Source organism: Pongo pygmaeus, chromosome 7 (assembly GCF_028885625.2).
Source record: "Pongo pygmaeus isolate AG05252 chromosome 7, NHGRI_mPonPyg2-v2.0_pri, whole genome shotgun sequence".
Lineage (NCBI taxonomy): Eukaryota > Metazoa > Chordata > Mammalia > Primates > Hominidae > Pongo > Pongo pygmaeus.
The window spans coordinates 19425385-19451774 of record NC_072380.2 but is presented as its reverse complement, the minus strand read 5'-3'; the positions used below and the strand labels follow the sequence as shown (position 1 = coordinate 19451774).

Here is a 26390-nt window from a genome sequence, read left to right as displayed (position 1 = left end):
TAGAGGGCCGTGTGCACCTCTGTCAGCTGTTCACATAATTAAGGAGACTCCTATTTCCTGACTACATTTCTTGCTTTGTTGTTGTTAAGAAAAGAATCATTACCCAAACCATCACTTTGGAGATCATGGTCTTTACTGTAATTATTTCCACTTACTCCACTGAGTTCCATGTTGGTCCCCACTTCCTGAAATGGAACTTTCCAGTAGAGTAAGTAGAAATAATTATAGCAAAGAAAAACATCTGCCTTTGTGTTTCACCTGAGGTCATCATTCCTGTTTAAAGGAAACCTTGACGATAACTACGACTCCAAGCAGGAGTAGAGTCTTATTTTTCATTTCTCCATAATCTTAGAGAAGTATTTCAAGTTATTTTTAGTTTTTATTTCAGAAGGCAAGCCTTTAGACAATTCTGTTTCTATCAATATTTGATTTTAATACTTCTAAATACTAGGATGTTAAAAATAAGATCAATAACCAGAAATAAAATTTATAATCAGCAAACATAAGGGATGGGGGTTTCTATAATAGCATCATTGCACTTTTCTGCAGAGTTTTTCCAGAACAAATGGTTCTTCCTAATTCTTCCACAGCCTAGCAGACAATGGTATCTCCACCACCAAATAGACAATTTATTTTAAAAAAGGAGCCTTTCCAAATTCTTAAAAGATGAACTTGGCTATGTATCCCTGAATGAGAATTACCATCAAACCTTTAATCCTTGGCAGTGAAAACGTAATCCTGCTGATCACGCGAAAGTCAGCAAGCCTTTGAGTTCCTACTTTGATAATCTTTGACTAAGGGTGATCTTGGGCATCAGTGAAACCCCACTTGTTTCCTCTTCTCCCCTCACTGGCTCACCGGCTGCCTCCTGGCGGCGGGGCGGGGCGGGGGAGGGAAAGGGGAGAGTGGGGTAGGGACATGGGAAGGTCTCTCACTCCATGCACAGCTTTACTATTTCACTGGGTATCCTAAGTATAACAGCTATGGACATTTGACAGCTAATAAGGGGACGAATGCCCGACCAGATCACCCAGGAAGAAGGCTTAGACGTGAGCCTGAACTACTTACACAGGCTGCCAGTTGGCCCTCCACACCCCATGGCAGCTCATACAATTCCCCTTTAATTTCAACGCTTATTCAAAGCCCATTGCAATGTTTATGCATAAACCCATCTGTGTGGCTTCTTACCTAAGAGGTTTTTGAGGATATGCCCCTCCTGGGTTTAGGAACTGAGGCTTGGGTGGAAGCGGAGGTCTTTTTGGTTTCTGCGGAACACGCAAGGGGCTTTGCAGCCTCTCACCGCCTCTTCCTTTCTGGGCCCCGAGGGATAACCTCTTGTAGTCTTCTCGTGCTTGTTTAGCCAAGGAGCGTCTCTTCTCATCAGCTGCTTTGGATTTTCGCACTAGAAAAACAACGGGGTCCGAGGAAACACTCATCAGCCCACAGAGCAGGTGAGAAGGCTCAGCATTGCACAGCGGGCAGCAGCGCAGGTTCTCAGCAGTTTGTTGTCTGCTTATAATAAGCAACAATCATTATTAACACCTATGATCCAGGCCATTAGGTCTTGCCCAGCGTTCGCTGCAGGATTCCTCTCTACATACAGGACTGGGGGTTTTCTGAGAGGGAGAGAAAAGGAAGAGGAGGAAGAAGGGATGAGAGAGAAGTAGAGAAAGTGTGCAAGAATTTCCTGCAGTTGGCAAGACCAAGTGAGGATCCCCCACCTGAGCATGGGTTCAAGCTGGCAGGGGTGCTGAGTAATAAGAGGCATTTGTCACGTCCTGCATAGACTCATGTTCAGATGCAGTGTGCCTGACTCACTAGCAAAGATCAGGACTACTCAGTGGCATGGGGCTCTGCATAGGGTGAAGGAGCAGAGAGCAGGACAAAATGAGAACCAGGATGACAGACAAAAAATTAAAGGGATGCTTAACCACAGGTAATTGTAGAACACATTAATACACAAAAAAGTACCCCAAGCCTGCCTTTTAATATTACAGTCACTAGTCACTTAATGAGAGGAATACATCCTGAGAAATGCATCATGAGGCAACTGTAACACAGGAGTATTTGTGTGTCTAAATACCTCCAACATAAGGCCGGGCACAGTGGCTCATACCTGTAATCCCCGCACGTTGGGAGGCCAAGGTCGGTGGGTCACCTGAGGTCAGGAGCTTGAGACTAGCCTGGCCAACATGGTGAAACCCAACTCTACTACAAATACAAAAAATTAGCTGGGCATGGTGGCAGGCGCCTGTAATCCTAGCTACTGGGGAGGCTGAGGCAGGAGAATCCCTTGAAACCAGGAGGCGGAGATTGCAGTGAGCTGGGATCACACCATTGCACTCCAGCCTGGGTGACAAGAGCAAAACTCCATCTCAAAAAAAATAAAAATCATAAATACCCTCAACATAGCAAAGGTATAGTAAAAATATGGTATAGAGGACAAAAAAAATGGTGCCTCTCCATAAGGCACTTACCGTGAATGGAGCTTGCAGGACTGGAAGTTGCTCTGGGATGAGCCAGTGAGTGAGTGCTCAGTGAATGTTAAAACTCAGGACATTACTACACACTGATGTTGACTTTGTAAACACTCCACACTTAGGCTACACTACATTTATAAAATTTATTTTAAAAATGTATGTGACCCATTATTTTGGGTTTATTATTATTATTATTATTTGGTTTTGTGTATGTGTGTGTCTGTGTTTTATTTTTTTGTTTTTTTTTTTGAGACTGAGTCTTGCTACATTGCCCAGGCTGAAGTGCAGTGGTACGATCTCGGCTCACTGCAACCTCCGCCTCCCTGGTTCAAGCAATTCTCCTGCCTCAGCCTCCTGAGTAGCTGGGACTACAGGTGTACGCCACCACAACCAGCTAATTTTTGTATTTTTAGTAGAGATGGAGTTTCACCATGTTGCCCAGGCTGGTCTTGAACTCATGACCTGAAGTGATCCACCCACCTTGGCCTCCGAAAAGGCTGGGATTACAGGAGTGAGCCACAGTGCCTGGCCTAAAAAATATATGCGACCCATCGTTGACCAAAACATCATTGTACAGTGCATGACTACTTTGTAAAAGAGAATTTTTTGTTGTAGCAATGAGACTCAAATGCAGAATGTAAAAATGATTTTTACTGAGTATATTTACACTTCAGGCATTATTGGTCAAATCCTGTCATACTTGACTTCAAAGAGACACCCAAAATATTCCCTTATACTAGGATTTCACTGCATAGTACAAAGAGGCCACTGGATCTTGCAAATATTTTCATTTCACAGTAGTTGTCATTTAAATGGCATTGGTTGTAATGGGACTGCAGATCAATGTAGGATCTCAACATCCTGCAAATATAGCCATACCTGCTGTCTTCCTCAAGCTACCTCAGAATGATCTAGCAGTTCAGATTTCTCTGAGTCAGATGGAAACACTAATTCTTTCTCAAACCTAATTCTTCTAGCATTCTGGAGCATCCTCTCCTCTGCCTTCAGTTGCATGGGCGTATTCTTCTCCTATGAGTTTTCTCACCGGCTCTGCTCACTCAAATAGGAGTCAGGGCTGGGTCACAGGCACGAGCGGGATGCTAACACATCTGGCCTGGTATTCCTGTGTGCTTCTGATTACAAAGTTAAAATGTATTCACTATCAAAAATTTAGGGGAAAAAAATCCAAAACACAATATTAAATTACAAGAAAAACATTCAAATAAATAATCTTGAATCTCACCTTTCCAAGAAAACTAATGTTTACATGTTATTATAACCTTCCAGTTCTTTTCCTTCAGATACTTAGACATTTCTAAATAGCGAAGCTTTTCATTCTATTTCATCCCCAAGCTAATGAGATGTAAACAGTCTAAGATCATTAAACACTCTTCCAAAACCTATTTTCCATAGCTGTATATCATGCTATTTGATAAATTACATCATAATTTTGGTGATACAGAAATGAATGGAGAACCAGTCTGCTGTTCAAAAGTAGCTTGTAAGCATTTGAGCAATAAGTTAGTAATAACATTTGAGTGGTAACTTACTGTGAACGTATCTCTCAACAACCCACATTAAGCGCTTTCTAGATTGATGACATTATTAAGTGAGAGAATCAGCTGACAGCCTGGAAGGTGCTATGGAGACCTCTGGGTACTCACGAGATGCCTGCCATTCCGAGTCTTCTTTCCAGCTCTTACAAATCTGCTTCGTTCTCTCTTCGTCTATTTGATTTATTTCTTCATCTTGTTTTTTCTTCATAGATTCTTTCTTCTGTTTAAAAACAAACAAAACAAAACAAAAACAAAACAAAATAAAACAAAAATGAACCTTGGTGAGCAAATCCAGCAGTTTCCTGAAGGACAGGGATACCCGGCACAGCTGATTTGTATCTAACTCTCTGGCCCACGAGGGAGGATCAAGTGTGGACTTTGCAGTCAGTAAAGACCTGAAGCTGGACTGACCATTGCTAGCTAGTGTGTAACTCCAGGAGCGACAAATGAACCTCTCTTGGGCTGTTTCCCCATAAGAAAGATGAGAAAAAAATATTTCTTAGGGTTATATTGAGGATTAGATAATTTAAGAAGTTCCTGGCACAGTGTATAACATATAGTAAGAAAAAATATTCCTTTTCCTCAGACACAGTACTTAGCTGCTTCAAACTGACTTCCTGAAGAAGGATGTAAACACACTATTACATAGAACTAGCATCAACCTACTTTACGGTAGCTGACAGACTCCACAGAAGAAATGCATATTCCCAGAGCAATCTCAGCTGAATCTCTCCCCCCGAATCATGTGTCCCAAAATGTGGTACTTACTACATGATTTTAGGTGGTTCAAAAGAAATATTATTTTTTTTTTTAGACAGAGCCTCACTCCATCGCCTAGGCTGGAGTACAGTGGTACAATCTTGGCTCACTGTAACCTCTGCCTCCCAGGTTCAAGCAATTCTCCTGCCTCAGCCTCCTGAGTAGCTGGGATTACAGGCACGTGCCATCACACTTGGGTAATTTTTGTATTTTTTGAAGAGATGGATTTTCACCGTGTTGGCCAGGCTGGTCTCGAACTTCTGACCTCAAGTGATCCACCGCCTCAGCCTCCCAAAGTGCTGTGATTACAGGCATGAGCCACCACACCCTGCCAGAATATGTATTTTTTTTGTTTCAAAAAAAAAAAAAAAAACAGAAAAATATTTTTCAAAAGCATCTTTTGAGAAGGTAAATATTCCTTTAAAATGTAAATATTCCTTTAAAAGGAGAATTTGGTTTTTAAAACTTGCGGTAAAATTCCACATAACAAAATTTATCACCTTAACCATTTTTAAGTGTACTGCTTCCTGGCATTAAGAGCATTCAAGGGAAATCATTTTAAACAAAAGAGAAATGAACAAACCAAATCACTTAGATCTGAAAAGTACTTTGCTTATTTGGACACAACCTTCTGAGTGCTCACAAGAAGACTGAATTTACAGTTTGGTGGACTAATAAAAGCCTTGGTTAGCTAAGTAATAAAACAAACTGAAATGGCCAGGAAGGGCTGCCTGTACCCACCTCTCTATCACAAGTGACAAGCTTTTTTCTTTTGTGCTTTCCCATAGAAATGTAAAGACTTCCTTGCTGTTATGTGACCACAACATAAAGTATGAACATTAATGTTGAGAAACTTGTTTCTGATCGCTGTGGGCAGTCATAAATCACAGTTCAAGTAATCATCATTCATAAATTGTGTTTCACTGCAGATGTAACTAAACTTCTGTGCATTTACTGTTTTCATTTTTTTTCCTTACATTGTTTTCCTGCCTAGAGCTAAGCTCCTTTTGTTTGCCAACATTTGAAAATCCAAAGGACAGCTTTGATGTTTGAAAGGACTGTTAAAATTTGCCATCCTTTGATTGAAGCTGTTTGCAGGCCCAAGATACACAAATGTGCTGCTAGCAATTTCTAAGCTTAAACAGAAAAAGCTTCAAAGTGGAGCTTTGTTCATGCTTCCACATGCATACGTGTTTATTTTTCAATGATTAGGAAACATATAGTGAAAACATCAAGCTATGATCATCACGGATATTGTTGCTGAGGATAAGCAAGAAATTTGGAACATGATTCTACCTAAGAGAAAATATTAATAATAACAGATGTAGTACTTGGTTGATGTTACTCAAATGTCTAACAGAGCTATATTTAATAAATCTACTCCTTTAATCTGCATGTAATTATGTACAGGCACAGTGGAAAAGAAGAAAAATTAACGAGTTTCACAGAGTAATAGCAGATGAGATCTGCTATTACCCATCTATATATGGACCTGACCACCGTATTTATTCAAGAAAGCTAGAAAACGTAAGGAACTTGTCCTGAGTCTCTCAAAGAATTTTACTTTTATCAAAATCTGTAATGGTTTACTTTCTCTATTCAGAAGACCATCATTTCCTTTTCAGCAGTGTTTTGCTCGAAGCATGTTGGTCCAGGACTCAGGACTGTGAGCCAGGCACGGGGAAATCCAGGTGATGGCTTGGAGTGGAGGGGCCGAGGGGCTGAGGCTAGATGCTAATCCAGAGACCCAGATGTGTGGTGTGAGCTGTGAAAATGTGCTCAGCTAACAGGACCAGAAAACAAGGCCACGCTGGGCCCATATAGAAAGCCGCTGGGCCCATACAGAAAGCCTCTTGTCCAGCCTGTTGATGGAAGCACTTAGAATGCCTCCCCACCGATTCCTTCATCAGAGCCTCACAACTGCCCCCAAAGCAGGATGCCTCTGTTTTATCACCTTTGTTATACAGAGAAGCTTAGCAAGCTGGCTCATTCATTCCCTCAAATGATCAGCCCTTTCCCGACCACGCCAAGTGAGGTCCTGCCTCTGTGTCTTTGACTTGCTGCTCCCTCTGCCTGGAAAAGACGTCCACATGGCTTAGACATCCACATTGCTCCCTCCCTCTTTCCTTCAGGTCTCTGCTCCAATACTGCCTTCCCAGAGTGGCCTTCTCTGACTATCTGTCCCATCCCAATTCCATCCTCCCAGGATTCTTCAGTTCTCTCATACTGCTTTATTTTCCTCTGCAGTGCTTAACAAGTGATTACCTGTCCTCACAGATATGTTTATCATCTCTCTCTCTCATGAAGAATATAAGCTCCCTGAGGGCAGGAATTTTATCTGATTTTTTTCATAAAATGTATCTTCAACTCCCATAACGGTGCCTAGTGTGTAGTAGACACTCAATAAATGTTGCTTGGATGAATATACGATCCTTTGTCTTCCTCAGCTGTCCCCATTTAAAATGACATAGCAAGATCTAAGCAGAATTAATGAAAATGTCCTTTAGATTCCCTATTGCTGCTGTTTTAGAAAGAAGTATGTATTGTATCAGCAGTATGCATACAGGACTACAGTTCCACAACTTCATCCTGATTTCTTGAAGTCTTAAAAATGCAAGTTCATGCATGTCCCTTCAGAGGAATCATGGAATTCATGGCATGGTCCACAGGAACACAGGTCCCTGGGCTGACCTCCACCACAGCCCGATCTCAGGAACCTTCTCTTCACAGGCTCACATCTTACGCTGCTGTTTCAGACTCTCTGTAGGTCAAATCCTACTACAGCTTCCAAGTACCAGTCTATGCGTCATTTATTTTGAGCAATTTATGACATGATAGCAAGCTCACGCGATGGAGGAAGCAGGGCTTGGCCTGGAGGGAGAATGTCACATCTGGATGGATGTGACAGAGGGCTGAGTGCCAGAAGGGGTTCCAGGCATGGTGGATGTGGAGGACACAGCAGCTGCTTATCCTCAAGGGACAGGTTCAGAAACAATGAGCACAGAAGTAACTCTATCTGAATTCACTCTTTCTGCCAAGTGTAAAGCTCCATTTATCACTGTCTGAAATCAGTCTTCCCTCCATGTCTGCAGCAGCCTGGGATGCCGCCTCTATGTTAGATCTTCTGGGAGGAGTTTAGCTGATACATCTTGGCATCTGTTCTTTCCATGACATTCAACACTTCCCGAACTCCAGATAAACGGGTAAAGATGCAGAACAGTGTTTGCAGCTTTTAGGACAGATTTCCCATTCTGCTGCTTAATTTCATTTCTGCATGAGATTAATCAACTAATCTGTGAAACATTAGTGGAAATGCCTAGGTATGCAGCCCCCGGAGGACAGAAGGGAAGTCTTTTACCTGGTGAAATGCATATGCCTTCATACGATTGATTGAATCTGCCAACATTTGTTGAATATTTCTTGAAGAACTGGAGGGTGACTAAAAATTAAACGAAACACATTTATGGCATTTGGAGCTGCAGTGCAGTTTCATAAGATAATCTGTCAATGTTTCCCTGGTTTCAACATTCCCTTATGCTGCCCCCACCCCTACAGCTGGATGCACCCAAGGCTCCCACTGGCACCTGAGTTCCTGGGCCGATCCTGACTACAGCAACGGGCATGTGAATCCTCAGTATCCCCACTCAGTAGGGCTTAGAAAGGAACTGTTGCCCAAGAGCCAGGAGCTGGTGGTTTGGTATATTTTGCTCCCATCTGGTTGGCCCTGGAGGGCCCTGGGGATCACTTCTAGACATCAACGTTACCCCCTATTTAAATTCTCTTCTTGCTTAATCTCTGCATACCCTGTTTTACTGCAGGCCAAAGAAATGCCTTAGTCTCCAGATTTAACTATATGAAGCCTTGTAGACATGCCTGGAGCACCAGTTTGGTGCCTGGGAGCCCTGTCCAGTTTCCCTGCCTGGCCCACACTTCTCCTTTTTTCCCGCCCTTGTCACCCAGTATCTATGTTTCTGCTGCTCTAGATGGATTTCCCGTGAGGCAACTTCCCCAGTGGGGTTCCCAGATTCGTCGCCTAAATTCCCTGGTGTCATTCCTGCCTGCCACAGGCCAACCCTCTGGCATCACAAGTATGCCAGCAAATCACAATGGTTGCTTCTTAAGACACAGGCCCCTATCAGTCCCTGGCTGGAGTGCAGAGCCTAAGCGAAGTCCCAACATGGGTAGTCACATGTCCTGAGTACCCAGATATACCTACCCACAACCCACATTACCACAAAGTATATGCCTTGTGTCTGAGTTCTTAATTTTGGCATAGATCGGAAATTGTCAGCAAAATTTCAGCAAAAGGTTGGTGCCACTATTCAGAAGGAGTACAGAGGATCATTACTACACCATGCAATAAACCAGTGGCTTTCTCAATCTTCCCCTTTTCTCACAGTGGCTGGCATGTGGCCACCCGACTATACCGCATTTCCCAAGTGCCTTAGCAGTTGTCTCAACATAATGCAGGTGACAACAGGCATTTGCCATTTCTCCCCAGGCCCACTTAAAACCTCCTTCACACACTCCCCCAGGCCACTTCCACCTTCCTTTGGGGTGGAACGGTGATAGCAGTAGTGCTACTACTAAAGATAGCAGATATAGACTACAAAAGCCTGAGTCCCTGAATGACTGTGTGGAGCAGAGCCCTCCTGAACTAGAACACCTATTCTGGACTGTCAGAAGACAAATAAATAACTTGTATTGTATTTTTGGCCATGGCATTTGGGGACTATTTGCTTCAAAAGTTTAGCCTATCGACTGATAAAACTGGTCACAACAGTTGCTGGTGGCATGTTTCAAGCTCTCTGCTGAAGTTTTATAATTAATCATAGGTGGTGAGATTAACGCTAATTCCACTAATGAGCACTAATGCATACTGAAGACGTATTACGACCCGGCACCATCTTAGTGTCTTGGTATTATTTTTACTCCACACAACATCTGTGATGGATGGGCAACATAATGGGCAATTTTCAGATGAAGAAACCAAGTCTCAGACAAGTTGTGGAGCTTGCTCAGCACCAGACAGCTGGTTTGTGCCAGAGTTTATGCTTTTTCCACTATGTTGACACTGTAGTGATAAGAAAATGAGATGCGGGTCAACAGATATCTAATGCTTATTACTTGGCAAACTAATGAATCCTGTAGGTTTCACAATTGCTACTTACCATATTCTCATTTTTTTTCTTATTTTAATATTATAAAAGTATACTTTGCTGCTCTGCATCTAAACTTAGAACAGTAATCAGTTCCTCTATTTGGGAACAGAGTGAACTGTTCCCACAAGTTTCATGTAAGCGCGTCTGCTCAAAAGTCCAAGATGACTTTCAAAATCTCGGAGTGCATTTCCACCATCAGGAATGAGAGCTTTAAAAACAGGCCCACTCTCCCTTTCTTTGATGATATAAGATCTTTGGGGCACCGTTTTGCAAAAAGGATCAGTCTTAAATTAGGAGGCAGGTAACCCTTCTTTCTGAATACTCCCTCAAGTATTGCAGTGAATGTTTCAAATATGCTATGTTTGTTACTTGGCAAACTAATGAATCCTGTACGTTTCACAATTGCTACTTATCATACTTTCATTTTTTTCTCATTTTAATATTATAAAAGGCTACTTTGCTGCTCTACATCTAAAATAGAACAGATGTAGAGCAGCTGTTGCATAATCAGACAGATCTGGACTTATGAAACTGGAGTTCTGGACCAAGGTTTTGTCAGCAGCACGTTTGCTGTTCTTAGTCTTTGAGCTTTGAAACACACTCTTAGTTGCTTCCTGAATTAGCATTAGGCTAATAGGCATCTGATGGTTATCTTCTAATCCATGTATTCAAAAGTGTTGTCTATTTTGTCAGTTTCCCTTCAATCTCCCGCCAATTACTATCATCTGCATTGGGTACAGTGCTTTGAACACAATGCATGAGTTATCCTCCATCTCTTAGTTATTCCTTCAACCAAACAGTTCATCTCATGTACACACGAACAAGATATTTTTACTACTTGCTTTCTTTAAATTATCTTACATTTTTTCCTATCATCATTGTATACCTTTTCTTACTAGTACTTTCAACATGCTCACTGCCTTTGCATTTGTCAGATCTGACGCGGTTATGAATTATGTTATTAAAATAATATGAAGCACAGACACATGCTCCAGACAGTGTGCATGGAAGTGATGCCACTTGGCACTAAAGTGACTGCGATGGCCACCAACACCATCCACTCATGGTAGTTGGAGTTGATTGATGATCTTTCTTTTCTTTGAAATTTTAGGTTTTGTCTTTAGTATACCAAAACTCACAAGCTTGTTCTTGAGTAGAAGAATTTTAGCATAAAAACTCATTATGCCCACGTGCGGTGGCTCACACCTGTAATCCCAGCACTTTGAGAGGCCAAGTCGGGCGGATCACCTGAGGTCAGGAGTTTGAGACCAGCCTGGCCAACATGGTGAAATCCCATCTCTACTAAAAATACAAAAATTAGGTGGCATGGTGGTACATGGTGGCACATGCCTGTAATCCCAGTTATTCGGGAGGCTGAGACAGAAGAATCATTTGGACCTGGGAGGCAGAGGTTACAGTGAGCTGAGACCGTGCCACTGCACTCTAGCCTGGGTGACTGTGAGACTCCGTGTCAAAAAAAAAAAAAAAAAAAAAATTAGTTGAACAACCACTCCAGAGATGAATCCTTCGATTTAAACACTTCTATTCAATGTGTCTAAAACATACTGTAAGCTCTAAAGCTATTCACACATACTAAGAACCACATTTATAAAAATTCTACTTTTCAAGGTGAACCAAGATTTTGCCATTATTCTAAAGGGTTAAAATAACATGAAAAACTTAAAACTTGAAGAAAGCAGGCTCATTTAGATACACTTACACGTTCTACAAATCCATGAAATGCACAACAAGGAACAGACTGAAAATAGTGGGATCCAAAAGGTATTTCCATTATTAAAAAAAAAAAAAAAACAGCTAGAGGCCAGGTGTGGTGGCTCACGCCTGTAATCCCAGCACTTTAGGAGGCTGAGGTGGGCAGATCACAAGGTCAAGAGATCCAGACCATCCTGGCCAACATGGTGAAACCCCATCTCTACTAAAAATACACAAATTAGCCGGGCGTGGTGACACATACCTGTAGTCCCAGCTACTCGGGAGGCTGAGGCAAGAGAATTGCTTGACCCCAGGAGGCAGAGGATGCAGTGAGCTAAGATTGTGCCACTGTACTCCAGCCTAGGTGACAGAGTGAGACTCTGTCTCAAAAAAAAAAAAAAAAAAAAAGCTAGATGATTAATGGGCTCAAAAGAGATGATTTATGACAGCAATATCAGAGCAATACCACTGCCTCTTTGAAGCACTCCTACAGGCAGGATGAAGAGGCTTTTCAAAGAGGGTACCATGCCCTCTCTGAAGCTTCCATATGCTACTATGACCCAGGAAATACACTCTTTAGTTATCTCTATACCAAAAAAGGGAAGAAAATGACCCTCCTACCTGTATAATTTTTGCTTATAAAGCACTTTGAAGTCTAATACATCATTTGACCTTCATATTAGGTATCAAAATAGGCCTTATCCCTTTACCAAAGAGGTAAGGTGACCTGTTTTGTTGGTCGTGGTGTTTTTGTTCTTGAGACAGAGTCTTGCTCTGTTCCCAGGCTGGAGTGCGGTGGCATGATCAGGGCTCGCTGCAGCCTCAACTTCCTGGGCTCAAGTGATCCTCCCACCTCAGTCCCCCAAAGTAGCTGGGACTACAAGCGTGCACTACCACACCTCGCTAAATTTTTTTAATTTTAGTAGAGACAAGGTCTCACTATGTTGCCCAGGCTGGTTTCAAACTCTTGAGCTCAAGTGATGCTCCCACCTCAGCCTCCCAAAGTGCTGAGATGATTGGTGTAAGCCGCCACACCTGGCCTAAGTTGACCTGTTAATAGGTAGGAGGACAGGGACCCAAATGCATGTCATCTCCACGTCTGAAGCTTGCTCCTTCCTCAAGGTCTCCAAGAGAGAACATATGTATGCTCTTACGCATAACAGCCACTGCGCATCATCCATCTGCCACATTACAGAAATTCTTACAGCTGCTGGAGCTCTATGAGCAGAGTTAAAGCCATCTTATCTGCCTCATATCTGCTCTATTTAAACATAAAAACTGCCATGAATATTTATGCAAAAGCTTCCAAAAGAGAAAAACTGAAAGCTAGTAACATCAGAAGCTAGTGGACTTCCTGCAAACATCAAGTCAGAATAACCCTCTGTAATCAGTGAAGCTCCCAAATGGATCTGGGAGTGTACCCCATCTGATTGGCCAAAGGATAGTATGAAAAATAATAACTACAGTTAAACTTAGAAGTATGGCAGTTCAAATCTAAATAAGCAACTGGGTTACAAAATGATGCTGCTCACAACATCAGTATTACATAGTTACAAAATATGCTTCCCCCAGAGTCTGTCTTTCATATGAGAAGAATTATTCTAATTATGTTCACTTTTCAAACTGGTTTGAGAAACAGTTGATTCTGGCTTCTAACTTAATATTCCCTTTGTTTATAAGTAGGGTTATAGGCCAGAGGCAGTGGCTCAGGCCTGTAATCCCAGCACTTTGGAAAGCTGAGGCAGGCGAATCACCTGAGATCAGGAGTTCAAGACCAGCCTGGCCAACATGGTGAAACCCCATCTCTATGAAAGTACAAAAATTAGCCAGACGTGATGGTGGGTGCCTGTAATCCCAGCTACTCAGGAGGCTGAGGCAGAAGAATCACTTGAACCCGAGAGGCAGAGGTTGCAGTGAGCCAAGATCTCACCACTGCACTCCAGCCCGGGCGACAGAGTAAGACTCCATCTCAAAATAATAATAATAACAATAATAATAATAATAATAATAATGATGGTAGGGTTGTACAGTCAAACAAATGCCAAGTGTCTTTAATTCCAAATAAACCAGAAAGCTCCAACAAACAGAACATTGTCAGGACTCAATTTTTATGGTAAAGATGAAAATGAAGAATTAATAGCATAAAATCAGAGTTTATTTTTGTTTTTTTGTTTTTGTTTTTGTTTTGTTTTGTTTTGTTTTTGAGACAGAGTCTTGCTCCGTCACCCAGGCTGGAATACAGTGGTGCGATCTCAGCTCACTGCAAGCTCTGCCTCCTGGGTTCACACCATTCTCCTGCCTCAGCCTCCAGAGTAGCTGAGACTACAGGCGCCTGCCACCATGCCTGGCTAATTTTTTGTATCTTTAATAGAGACAGGGTTTCACCGTTTTAGCCAGGATGGTCTCCATCTCCTGACCTCGTGATCCACCCGCCTCGGCCTCCCAAAATGCTGGGATTACAGGCATGAGCCAGTGCGCCCAGCCGAGATCTAGTTTCACTATTAATCAAGATAGAATGAATTCAAATACTCTGAGAAATCAGTGGTCTATAACTCACCCATTTTGCCAACCAGGTCATTGAAATAATCAGATCTTCTCAGCCATTTTAAACAAAAAGGCAATTTCCCAATGATGACTATAATATTAAGTTTCTGAGCATACTGGGATTTAGCTTTTTGCTTCTAAAATAACGGGAGAGGCAGAATAATGGAACTCTGCTTCAATAAAGTTATAAAGAATAATAATAGAGACAGGAGAGATTTTCCTAAGGCCAAGTAGACTAACAAGATGAAAAGCGGGACAGTAAATTTTATTGCGAAAAATATGGTACAAACTCCTTGTAGAGTGATTTTACTGACACATGAATTAGGAGAATGGAAACCCGAGCAAATCTTTTCCTTATTTTTCTAATATTGTTCCAAGCAAAATCCATGCACAGAGACTACTGAATACCCCGACTTGAAAGTACAGCAGACTCTAATATGATGTGAGATTTGATGGCACATGTTTCACTAAACTTTGTCGGCTGCTGCGGTGGCTCAGGCCTGTAATCCCAGCACTTTGGGAGGCCCAGTCAGAAGATCATTTGCACCCAGGAGTTTGAGACCAGCCTGGGCAATACGGTGAAACCCCGTCTTTACAGAAAATACAAAAGTTAGCTGGGCGTAGTTGTGCGCACCTGTAGTTCCAGCTACTCGGGAGGCGAAGGTGGGAGGATCACCTGAGCCTGGGGAGGTCAGGGATACAGTGAGCCAAGATCTCACCACTGCATTCCAGCCTGGGAGACAGAGTAATGCTCTGTCTCAAAAACAAAACAAAACAATAAAGAACAGCAACAACTAAAAACATTGTCTTTGGTATCCAAGTTTATTTTGAGCATGTTAGAGCACAGAACGTAAGTCATGTTAGATGAACAATAGCTCACTCCTATTACACCATCCCCTAAAACACCATTAAGCAAGGAACAACAGAAATGGGCAGGAACATCTTTGGAAAATGCAGTGATGCAGAGCTGGTGCAGGTTGCTTGGGCAAAGCATTCACATGTGAGGGAGTTTCAAAGGCCACTCTTACATTCTCATCCAGGGAGACGCCTGAAATAGGATCCATAAAGAAGCAAAAGACAAGCAAGAGAAATAAAGGAATTGTGAAATATAAAGTGTAAGCATAAAATAATAAAGGATTGTTGAGAAAATATTCAGAATCTTAAAAACATGATTAAAAAAACATGATTGATACAGGAAGTCCTGATGAAATGGAACATAAAACTTAACTACAAATAATAATAGAAAAATAATAGGCTGGGCACAGTGGCTCACGCCTATAATCCCAGCACTTTGGGAGGCCAAGGTGGGCAGGTCACTTGAGGTCAGGAGTTTGAGACCAGCCTGGCCAACATGGTAAAGCCCCGTTTCTACTAAAAATATAAAAGTTAGCTGGGCATGGTGATGGGCACCTGTAATCCCAGCTACTCAGGAGGCTGAGGCAGGAGAATCGCTTGAACACTGGAGGTAGAGAGCGAGACTCTATCTCAAGAAATAATAATAACAATAATAGAAAACAATATTCATATCATATGTAATGCTTTACAAAACACTTTTATGTGTATTATTTTATTTGATTCTCACATTAACCCCATGGCACGTAGCTATTTTAATGTCCATATTATGGACTGGGAAACTTAGCCTCAGAGAGGTTGAACAACTGACCTTGAAGTGGTCAACAAATCTCCCGACTCAGGAATCTAGCATACTACTTTTAATGAGTTCAATAAGTGAATCAATGCTAATATCTCCCGCAATGCAGCTATACATTATGAAGTTGGTAACCAAATTGAGTAAACCCTTAAGATGAGAAATCTGTTTTTCTCTTTTCTAATTTATATCAAGCTTTTTATTTTAGAAATTTTGATTATTTGTTTGCTTTTAAAAAGCACAACAGCTTAAGTGAATTTTAAGGTGCTAGCATTTTGTGATTCTGTCTTATATAAGACTTTATTCTACAAATTAGCTACCATGAAATTCTATTACAGTTACACAGAAACTACTTGGGTAATTGTGTAGCCCTCTGATTAGGGCTCCACTCTTGAATTAATAAGATATGCACAATTAATTACTTATCTGTTTTTACCTGGTATGTCCAGTGCTTTATTTCTCACAAAACTTATATTGAAATGCTTCCTTCATGTATACTAGAATGGAATATACATCAAGGCAAATGACTCCTAGCTTGGAATAGGATTATTCCCCTTTTATCTCTTTATCCGATTCAATCCTCAAAATTCTAGCTTGTGTTTCTGAAGCACATGATCTCTATTTACCATGGTGGTCCTTGTTCTAAGGTGTGAACCCCCTTACCTTCCAGAGACTGACAATATGGCTGTCTGCAGTCAGAACCAGGCAATGCCACACTGGTTCTGCTAACCCCAGGAACGAGGTATCCACTCTGCGGCAGGCTTCTCAACCCAGCCTACTCACCAAGCTCGGTACTCACCTCCGCTTAAAACACCTTAAAGTGTTATTTTGCTAATACTGCTTTTCACTCTTAACCTGAAGCCCAAGTGACAGAAAACCGAAAGCTTTTGTTGCTATGCAATAACACTTTGAGATGAATGAGAATCCTAGAAATAATTCAGCATATTCTTTTCTATTCTTTCAAAGACTTGTTCTGATCTCAGTAACTCTCTTCTGAATCTCTCCTTTAAAAAGGCAAACCACTGAAGTCCAGTTTTACAGAACTGCTCATTTCAGAGTGGACAGCACTCTTAGTTCGAAAGAAAGGTATAGAAGAAGGAAAATCTAAGTGGAAGTTTCATATTATATCTTAAAATCATTTTACAGGTTGCTACTTAACTGCTCTCTACTCATGGAAACATAACACTATGAGTTACAATAACACTTAAAACTGTAAGTGAACTGTAATCCCAACACTTTGGGAGGCAGGGGCAAGAGGATCACTTGAGTCCAGAAGTTCAAGAGCAGCCTGGGCAACATGGTGAAACCCCTGTCTCTACAAGGAATAAAAAAATTAGCCGGGCATGGGAGCATGCATCTGTAGTCCAAGCTTCTCGGGAGGCTGAGGAAGGAGGATCACCTGAGCCCTGGAGTTTGAGGCTGTAGTGAGTCATTATTGCATCGTGGCACTCCAGCCTGGGTGACACAGCAAGATCCTGTTTCTAAAAATACACACACACACATGCACACAAAAATTGAAAACCACCATAGTTTCAGTGTCAAGTTTGCAACTAAAATGTACGTTTTAGTGGCATGTTTTTGTGATCATTAGTTGTTATAGAAAAATGACAGACTTAAAAACAGGTATCAGAGCGTTGGGGCAGTGTGGAAAGCGTGCATACGTGTGTTGTGTGCGCATGCATGCATGCAATGTGTGGCATGAGTGTGCCTATGTGGTGGAGGTGGAGAAGTAAGAGGCCTCATCTGTAACTCCACCTGGTTAAAGAATATGTCACAGGAAAGACTTTTGTTCAAGGCTTTTTAATCTGCCAGCTACAAGGTCTTCTTTTTGTGTGTGTGTAATGCTTTGAATCCCAGATGCTTGGTTCTAATATTTTTTATCTCCTGTTTTGCAGTGTGGCCCACTCTGAAGGCCATTTCTGTAAAAATAATGAAGAATTCTCTGGAGATAAAATCTAAAAGTGAGCAGATATAGTTTTATTCAAGGTCCCCTTCAGGGTCAAGGACAGTCGGTACTGATTAATGAGTTCTAAGCCTGCAAATTATATATAAGCGGAGAAACACAGAGAAGCTTATCTTTCACTTGGCAGAGTCTGCCATTCTCCCAACGACATGCAGAACAGCTCTGAAGGAGGGGGGGACATCACTGCATTCAGATGGCTGTCCATGTACAGGGTCTCTAAGGGTCTCTTCAGCTGCAGGGGACTCGCAGTTCATACCCAAACTCCCCTAGGTAGGGTGAGTCTGTTCACACAGTACGCCACTGTCTTTTTCTCTGAGTCCCATTAACTCCCCATTACATTCATCTTTGCCTGAGAATGGCGTCTGCTCTGAACCTGCATGTCTCAAAACGTGGCAGGAGGACAGAGAAACCCAGCTATTCCCCAGCACCCCCAGTTCAGTGTAGGCACCCAGTAACCCTGTGTGTTCGCTGTGATCCACAGAGAACCACAACACTGACTCAGTATTAAGCAGAGCATCACTTCAGAGGTTCCTCAGCTGCATCACCACTGCCAAAAAATAAGGACAAGCCAGCTATTTTGCAGAAGGCAACAGGTTTGCAGAATAAAAACCATATACTCAGGTCTAATCTAGATGTTACTTCAGCCTACTCCTCAGCTAGGAAAATCCAGCCAGACAGCCTTCTTTCGCCTCCAACTCTTCATCTGAAGAATGTGAAGGACCAAGCCTGGGCTCCTGATAAGAACAACATCTTTTATTGCTCTACATACTTGCCAGAGGATATGGGTTGGGGGTGAGAGAACGGTATCCTGTAATTGAAGGACTTCAGGAGGCAATTGTTGCTGCTTCCATCAGACAATACTGGGCAAGCTGCTTTCTCCTATTTATACATTTTATCAGCTTCCTTTGTAAAGCGTCAGTGTTGCTAAATTTAACATCTACAGAAGAAACGGATCCCTTACTGCCCCAGTCCCCTACCTTTTTGGCATCGGCGACCGATTTTGTAGAAGACAATTTTTCCACAGATAGGGGGCGCCAGAGGGATGGCTTCAGGATGATTCAAGGGCATTACATTTATTGTGCACTTTATTTCTATAATTATTACATACTCATCATAATTCATAATGCAGAATCAGTGGCTTTTCTTCAACTAGACAGTCCCATCTGAGGGTAACGGGAGGCAGTGACAGATCGTCAGGCATTAGATTCTCATGAAGAGCATGCATCCTAGATCCCTCACATGCACAGTTCACAATAGGGTTCGTGCTCCTATGAGAATCTAATACTGCTGCTGATCTGACAGGAGGCGGGGCCCAGGGAGTAATGCTCGCTTGCTTGCCTGCTGCTCACCGCCTGCCATGTGGCCCGGTTCCTAACAGATCACAGACCAATGGTACCCCAGGGATAGGGGCTCCTGCCTTAGAGGGTACTGCCCCAAGTATCGGGGCTGCCTGTAAGGACTGAAACTTCCATTCCTTGACTAGAGATCTTCTACTGTGTTGGGTGCTATGGTTTCCAGGTATCTGGTACTTATTCAGGCAGTCTTACTTTTGGATATTTATTTGGTATAATAAAAATTTTAAACCAACAAAAACATATCCTTGGAAAGTCTTTTGTAAAGATTGTCATGCGTGTGTAGAAAGATACTCTGAGACTGGACCGTAAGGTTTCCAAAGCCTGTAGCCGCCATCAAACACTTCTCAGATTCCCAAGATTTGCTTCTCATGGGTATTAGGGTGAAGCAGAAATTCTTCACTCTTAGAACTGGAACAAGTCTTCCACTGTTCTGTAAGGGATCTCCTTGAATGAAGCCATTTACTAATGAAGATATAACTTGGGTTACATTGGTATAAAATCATATCCAAATGCAAACCTACAGATTGGGTGGTTTGGTGTTCTGGTTAAAACTACAGACACTGTTGCATGGCAGGAAGGTACAGCTCTCTACATTTTTATATGTGAGAAGATTAGCTGTTACCCAGGTGGACCAAAAAATACGTTTTGAGTCTCAAAGGGGAGGACTAAAGTGAAAACCAGCTCAGGATAGGAACGCCAATTGACCAAAGAATACATCATCTGTGCCTTATTTACAGAAATAAAATTGAGTTGACCTTGCCACATACCACTGAGTTTGCTATCACACCCCTGTCTAACTGCTGCTCAAATACAAAAGTCTAGACCTCGTGGCATGGCTTATTCATTGAAACAGTATGGCAACCCTCCTTAACAGCTAGTAGTGATAGGAAAAAGCATTCTTTCTGTCGTACAGGCATCGAGTGTTGCTTTAAGATCTGCGTGTGTAGAGCTAGAGTGAAACTTCTGAGAAATCATCTCAGCAAACAGAGTCCATCTGTACCGTTAACTCCTAGGACTCCATTTGGCTGCCTGCAGCCCTGTTGACAAGGATGTGAGGTCCTATCCTGGCTCATCAGGAGAGTGCTGTGATTGATTAGTGATGTCTGTCGCAGGGGCAGCATAGGAAGTACCTGCACCTGGGCTCTATGGTCACTAAACAATTTAAGTCTCTCATTTTATAGATTAAGAAACAAAAGTCCTGCAGAGACAAACTCAAAATGAAAATCCAGTTCCTCTGACTACTTCTCTCATTATATTACCGTAGCTCAAAAATGGACTGGAGGCCCACCATCCCTTATGAACAATTCTAAAATCCAAAAAGCTCTGAAAATATATAACTCCTATCAGGGAGGATCCTAATTTGAACTAACATGAGGCTATTTACAGTATTTATAGCATTTGTTTACAGAGTGTTGCCCCAGACTTTGCTGGGAGGCATTATATATTACATAATATATGCACAGTATTTCTTTTATAAAAATCTGGGGAAAAAGCTGACATCTGAAACACTTCTGGGCCCAGATGTATTGGATAAGGGGTGGCAGGCCTGTACTACTGACCCGACAGCCTACAGAGGTGTGGTAGGTGTCATGGCCTTAAAAGATACCCATGCCCTAATCTGGAACTTGTAAATCTGTTATGTTATGCAGCAAAAGGAGCTCCTCAGACATTAATTACCAGCTGTGGACCTTAAAATGAGATTATCCAGGATTAACTGTGGGCCCAATCTAATCACAGGCGCTCTTCAAAAGCAAAGAACTTTCTCCAGCTGGAATCAGAGAGAGACGGCAGAAGAGGAAGTCAGAGAGAGCTTCCAAGCAGGAGAAGGACTCAATCTGCCATTGCTTGAGGGGCCACTCGAAAAGCATAAGGAATGCAGGCGGCACCAGGTACAAAGATTGGCCCCTGGTTGATGCTCAGCAAGGAATCAGGGCCTCCCACTGGTTCATTTGGCCAACAACGTGAATATACCTGGAAGCGGATTCTTCTCCAGGGCCTCCAGATAAGAGTCCACCATGGCTGACATCTTGATTTCAGCCTCTTAAGACCCTAATCAGAGAACCCAGTCCTGCTATGTCAGACTTCCCACCTGAGGAACTGGGAGATAACACGTGGGTAAGCCATGAAGAAAACTAATACATGGAACAAGCCTGACTCTTCTTCCATAAGGTGTCCTGTTAGCATCCACTCAAACTTACCTTTCTGCATCCCAGCCAAAGCACTTTACCCCATTAGACTCTTCCCCTGCATTCTCCCTCCCCGACACACGAGGCTTTGCACTTTCTTACTAATGACATTTCGCCGGCCAGGACTGCAGAGTCCTTTCCCCCAGGCCTCTCTGCCTTTCTCTGCCACAGGCTCCATCCCTGCCTTCCACAAACCAGTGAACAGGCCACTGGCTGCCTAGAACGTGATTAAATCCTGCCCTACAAAGCACTCACTGCTGCTTTTTTCAGGGGTTAAAACTCCAGAAAGATGAAAACCTCGTCTTATCCCTCCCTCGTGGTGCTGTAATGCCTATCATTACACAGATTAAAGCTTGATGGATATTTGCTCAGAGAATGACTGATGCAGCCCAACAGTGCTGGGCACTGAAGTGTGCAGTCCTTGGGTAGGAGATGGTCACACAAGGGAGGAACAATGTCTAGTGCTCCTAGTTAAAATAACTCCTTAGATTTGTACTGGGATTTGCAGTTTTCAAAGAATTTCCAAATATATTATCTCATGTCATTTTTTGCTATCTCATCTTTTTTTGTTTTGTTTTGTTTTTGTTTTTACCAAAACACTCATGAGATAAAAAAGGCAGGTTTTTTAAAATTTCCAGTTTTTGTTTGTTTGAGACAGAGTCTCTTTCTGTCGCCAAGCCTAGAGTGCAATGGTGTGACCACAGCTCACTGAAGCATCAACCTTCCAGGATCAAGCAATCCTCCCTCCTCGGCCACTGGAGTAGCGGGACTACAGGTGTGCACCACCATGTCCAGCTTTTTTTCTTTTCTTTTTTTTTTTTTTCTGTAGAGACAGTGTCTTGCTATGTTGCCAGGGCTGGTCTCGAAATCTTGGGCTCAACTAATCCACCTGCCTTGATCTCCCAAAGTGCTGGGACTGCAGGCATGAGCCACCACACCTGGTTTTAATTCCCACTTTTGATAGATGAGGAAACAGAGGTTCCAGAGGGTTATGAGATTTGCACAGCTAGCATAGGTATCAAACCCAGCAGTATAGCTACAACACTCTCGCAGTGCAGGGCAGACAGGCTGCTCTAAAAATCCAAGGCACACAGAGATGGAAGCAGCGTGCTAGAGCTGTAAGCTCTGCAAAAACTCCGAGGTGAATGAGACTCGCTCAAGGTGTCCGGGAAAGTAGATTTAATCCTGTCTATTTCTCCACTGTTCCCTGATGCCCTCCTCTTTCCCTTTCTCTGTGTTTTCTTATGGAAAAAGCTTTTCTGTTTAATTTAAAGCCAAGAATATCTGGTTTAAAGTATCACTGCTAGTGGAGGGGAAAAGCCCAAAAACTCTAATCCCAGCAGTGTGATCGTTAGGATGCAGACGTGATTACCTTCCCTGGGGCAGATAATAAGAGGGACCTGAATAAGGTAGAAGACCCAGCTTCCCCTGTGACTCAAACCATTGCCCTGATCCCCCCACTTGGAACAGGAATAAAAATACCTGTTTCACACCTCCTACAGTTGTGAGGATGAAGTAACATGGTGAACGTACATCTTTCCAAATGTGTAGAGGGCTATCTATAACCACTGTCATCCCAATGACCAGCACTAAGGCAAATCTGCCCGTTTCACCAAATAGCATCCAAGCTCCCAGCTATCCTCTTACCACGTGTTGCTTTCTTCCCTTGAGGCTGGTCTTGGCATTCTATTAACCTGATTTCATCCTATTCAAAATACTAGTGAGTAAAGAGGAAGTATAATGAAGAAGTAACTGTAGGATTTACCCCAAGTTCTACATAAGCTCAAAGGGGACTCTGGCTACATGTTTGCTTCAATCCTTCCTTCCATGAGATAATCACAGCAGAGTTGAAAAACACTACTGATACAAATGCAGAAATCCAGTGTGACGTGCATAAGACTGAATACTCTCATGCCCAGCCCCAATCCTGATATTTTTCCATTATTTGGACTTCTTCTGGCAGCAGCTGATAAATCAGTACAAATAAAAAGGGTCACTGTTAACTAGAAGCACTACCTCCTAGAAGAAACTGAATTCTCCACAAGAGATTCTACAATGCTGAATACACATCAATATTTGGGTTGAATTTAATTTTCACCCATTCTCCACAGCCCTTGGGAGATTTTAAATCAGACTGGTAAGAAGTGCATTCTGATTCAGGTCTGGAGTATTTTTTTAGAAAATGGGGCACAGTTTCTAGTGATGATCTTTTTTTTTTTTAAGACAGGGTTTTCCTCTGCCACCCAGGCTGGAATAGAGTGGCATGATCATACCTCGCTGCAACTTCAGCCTGCCCAGCTAAAGTGATCTCACACCTCAGCCTCCCAAGCAGCTGGGACTACAGGTGCATGCCACCATGCCTGGCTAATTTTTGTGTTTTTTTTGTAGAGAGAGGGTTTTGCCATGTTGCCCAGGCTGGTGTTGAACTCCTGGCTTCAAGTGATCCATCTGCCTCGGCCTCCCAAAGTGCAGGCATTACAGATGTGAGTCACAGCACCTGGACTCTAGTGATGACCTTTCATTGGAAATTTACTACAAATCTAGCAAGACAGCTTTACTTTAATAAATTTATAGTTGATTTCCCTTGAATATTGTTTATAATCCTGGAAGACTGATTATTCTTTAAATCCCCCCAGAGTTACTCAGATAAGGATTATGGTCACTAACTTCAATAAAAACTGCTTGAAGATTTTTTATAACAAATGTTGGGCCTTGCATATACAATGCAATTTTGAAGACATGACAATATACTTCTAGATCTTAGAGTTAAATTATAGCAGAAATTTGGAAATCTTTAATCCTTACTGTGCAAATCTGAATTGCATTTTAGAAACAAGTGAGATGCATCCTAAACCTCCAGTCTTGGTTTCTCACCAGAAACCAGAGTTCTCTTCTAAAGGAGAAGGCCTGGGGGCAGTGATGTATTCTGTTTTAAATATGTCATAGTTACGATGAGAGTGGGGATTAAAGTAGACATACAAAAATGAGGGCATTCTAACTGTAATTTTGGGGTTAATCACTTAATCTCTTTGAACATTTGTTTCTTCATCTGTACAAAAGAAATTGTAATGTATTGTTTGTTTCACAGGAGTATTGCGAAAAGACTTAACTCAATGAGAAAAAGTGTTGTGAACTCCAAATCACATGTATAAGATCAGCCTGACTGGGTGCAGTGGCTCACACCTGTAATTCCAGCACTCTGGGAGGCTGAGACAGGAGGATCAGGAGGACCCCTGATCAGGAGGATCAGGAGGACCCCTGATCAGGAGGATCAGGAGGACCCCTGATCAGGAGGATCAGGAGGACAGGTGGATCGAGCCCAGGAGTTCAAGACCAGCCTGGGCAACGGAGTGAAACCCTGTCTCTACAAAAAATTTAAAAACTAGCCAGACATGTGCCTGTAGTCCTAGCTACTCAGGAGGCTGAGGCTGAAGGATAACCTGAGCCCAGGAGTTGGAGGTTACAGTGAGCTTATGATTGTGCCACTGTATTCCAGCCTGGGTGATAGAGCAAGACCCTGTCTCAAAAAAAAAAAAAAAAAAAAAGAAAGAAAAGAAAAAAATCAGCGTGTATCCACCACTACCACTGCTGCAAGCAGCCTGGGAAATCCTGATGCATCTCAACCAGAATCACCTTCTCCTTTAACATCAGCTCTTCCTCCAGACACGCCCATCTAGCCTGATGACATCTCATTCTCCCAGGCATCCAAGCTTAGAAACCTGGGTCATGCTACCTTGTTCCTCCACCCTCTCTGATGCAAGAATGATCCCTCCTTTTCAAAATATAAACCTGATCAGCTCAACCCTTTGCTTGATAATCACTGACAATTTCCAATTGTTCTTGAAAAGAGTCAAAACAAGTAAGTAGCCCCCAAGACCCTGTCTTGTCTGGCCCTGCCCCACCCCCCACAATGCTTTCCCTGCTTCTGCACTCCAGTCACACTGGCCCCTTTGGCTCCTCCAAAGCCCACTTTCCCTCCAGCTACGGAGCCTTTGCCACACTGTTCCTCAGCTGGAACTGCCAGCCCTAGGGGCCATGTCCTCTGCAAAGCCATCCTTGGCTCCTTGGGGCTGCCCCAGTGCTAATGTAATTGGGGTGAACAGAAACCTATCCCTCACTTCACAGCACTTGTTATTGTTTGAAATTATATGTTATGTGATGTCTCTCTCTCCCTCCCCAACTAAAACGTCATGAGAGCAGTGATTCTGTTTTACTCCAGTATCATAACCTCAATACTTAGCACCTACTGGGTACTCAAAATATGTTATAAGTAAATCAGTCAGCCTTGGGATCCTCTCCTCACTGTCGATACATTTAAGCTAAGAAAAATATATAGGGGCCAGGCACAGTGGCTTACACCTGTAATCCCAGAACTTTGGGTGGCTGAGGTGGGAGGATCACCTGAGGCCAGGAGTTTAAGACCAGCCTGGGCAATAGAGTGAGATCCCATCACTATAAAAAATTGTTAAAATTGGCTGGGGGTGGTGGCCTGTGCCTGTAGTCCCAGCTACTAGAGAGGCTGAGACAGGAACATTGCTTGAGCCCAGGAGTTCAAGGCAGCAATGAGCTATGATTGCACCACTGCACTGCAGCCTCAGGGAGAGGGAGACCATGCCTCAAAAAGAAAAAAAAAAAAAAATTTATAGGGAAGAGGAAAGTGAGCTAACTAAATATCTGATATGTGTTTGGAGGCACTGAAATAAGTGCTCAGTATTGAATATCTGTGATGGTTAATATTGAGTGTCAACTTGATGGATTGAAGGATGCAAAGTATTGTTCCTGGGTGTGTCTGTGAGGGTGTTGCCAAAGGAAATTAACATTTGAGTCAGTGGACTGGGAAAGGCAGATCCACCCTCAATCTGGATGGGCACCATCTAATTAGCTGCCAGTGTGGCTAGAATAAAAGCTGGCAGAAGAACATGGAAGGACTAGACCTGCTGAGTCTTCCAGCCTCCATCTTTCTCCTGTGCTGGATGCTTCCTGACCTCAAACATCGAACTCCAAGTTCTTCAGCTTTTGGACTC

The 26390-nt window shown here is 42.6% G+C and overlaps 1 protein-coding gene across 4 annotated transcripts in view; it reads right to left on the bottom strand.

Annotated features, from left to right (window-relative positions):
* Window positions 1–26390, bottom strand: part of SH2D4A (SH2 domain containing 4A) — an 82601-nt gene that overhangs the window by 30436 nt on the left and 25775 nt on the right. For 2 of the 4 annotated variants that reach the window (XM_054499198.2, XM_054499199.2), the window contains exons 5-7: window positions 8154–8234; window positions 4145–4256; window positions 1189–1402 (exon numbers count right to left, since the gene is read on the bottom strand). In XM_054499198.2, the coding sequence (XP_054355173.2) occupies window positions 1189–1402; window positions 4145–4256; window positions 8154–8234 (407 nt within the window). The remainder of the gene's footprint in view (window positions 1–1188; window positions 1403–4144; window positions 4257–8153; window positions 8235–26390) is intronic. The other 2 variants (XM_054499200.2, XM_054499201.2) reach the window with 1 other exon arrangement.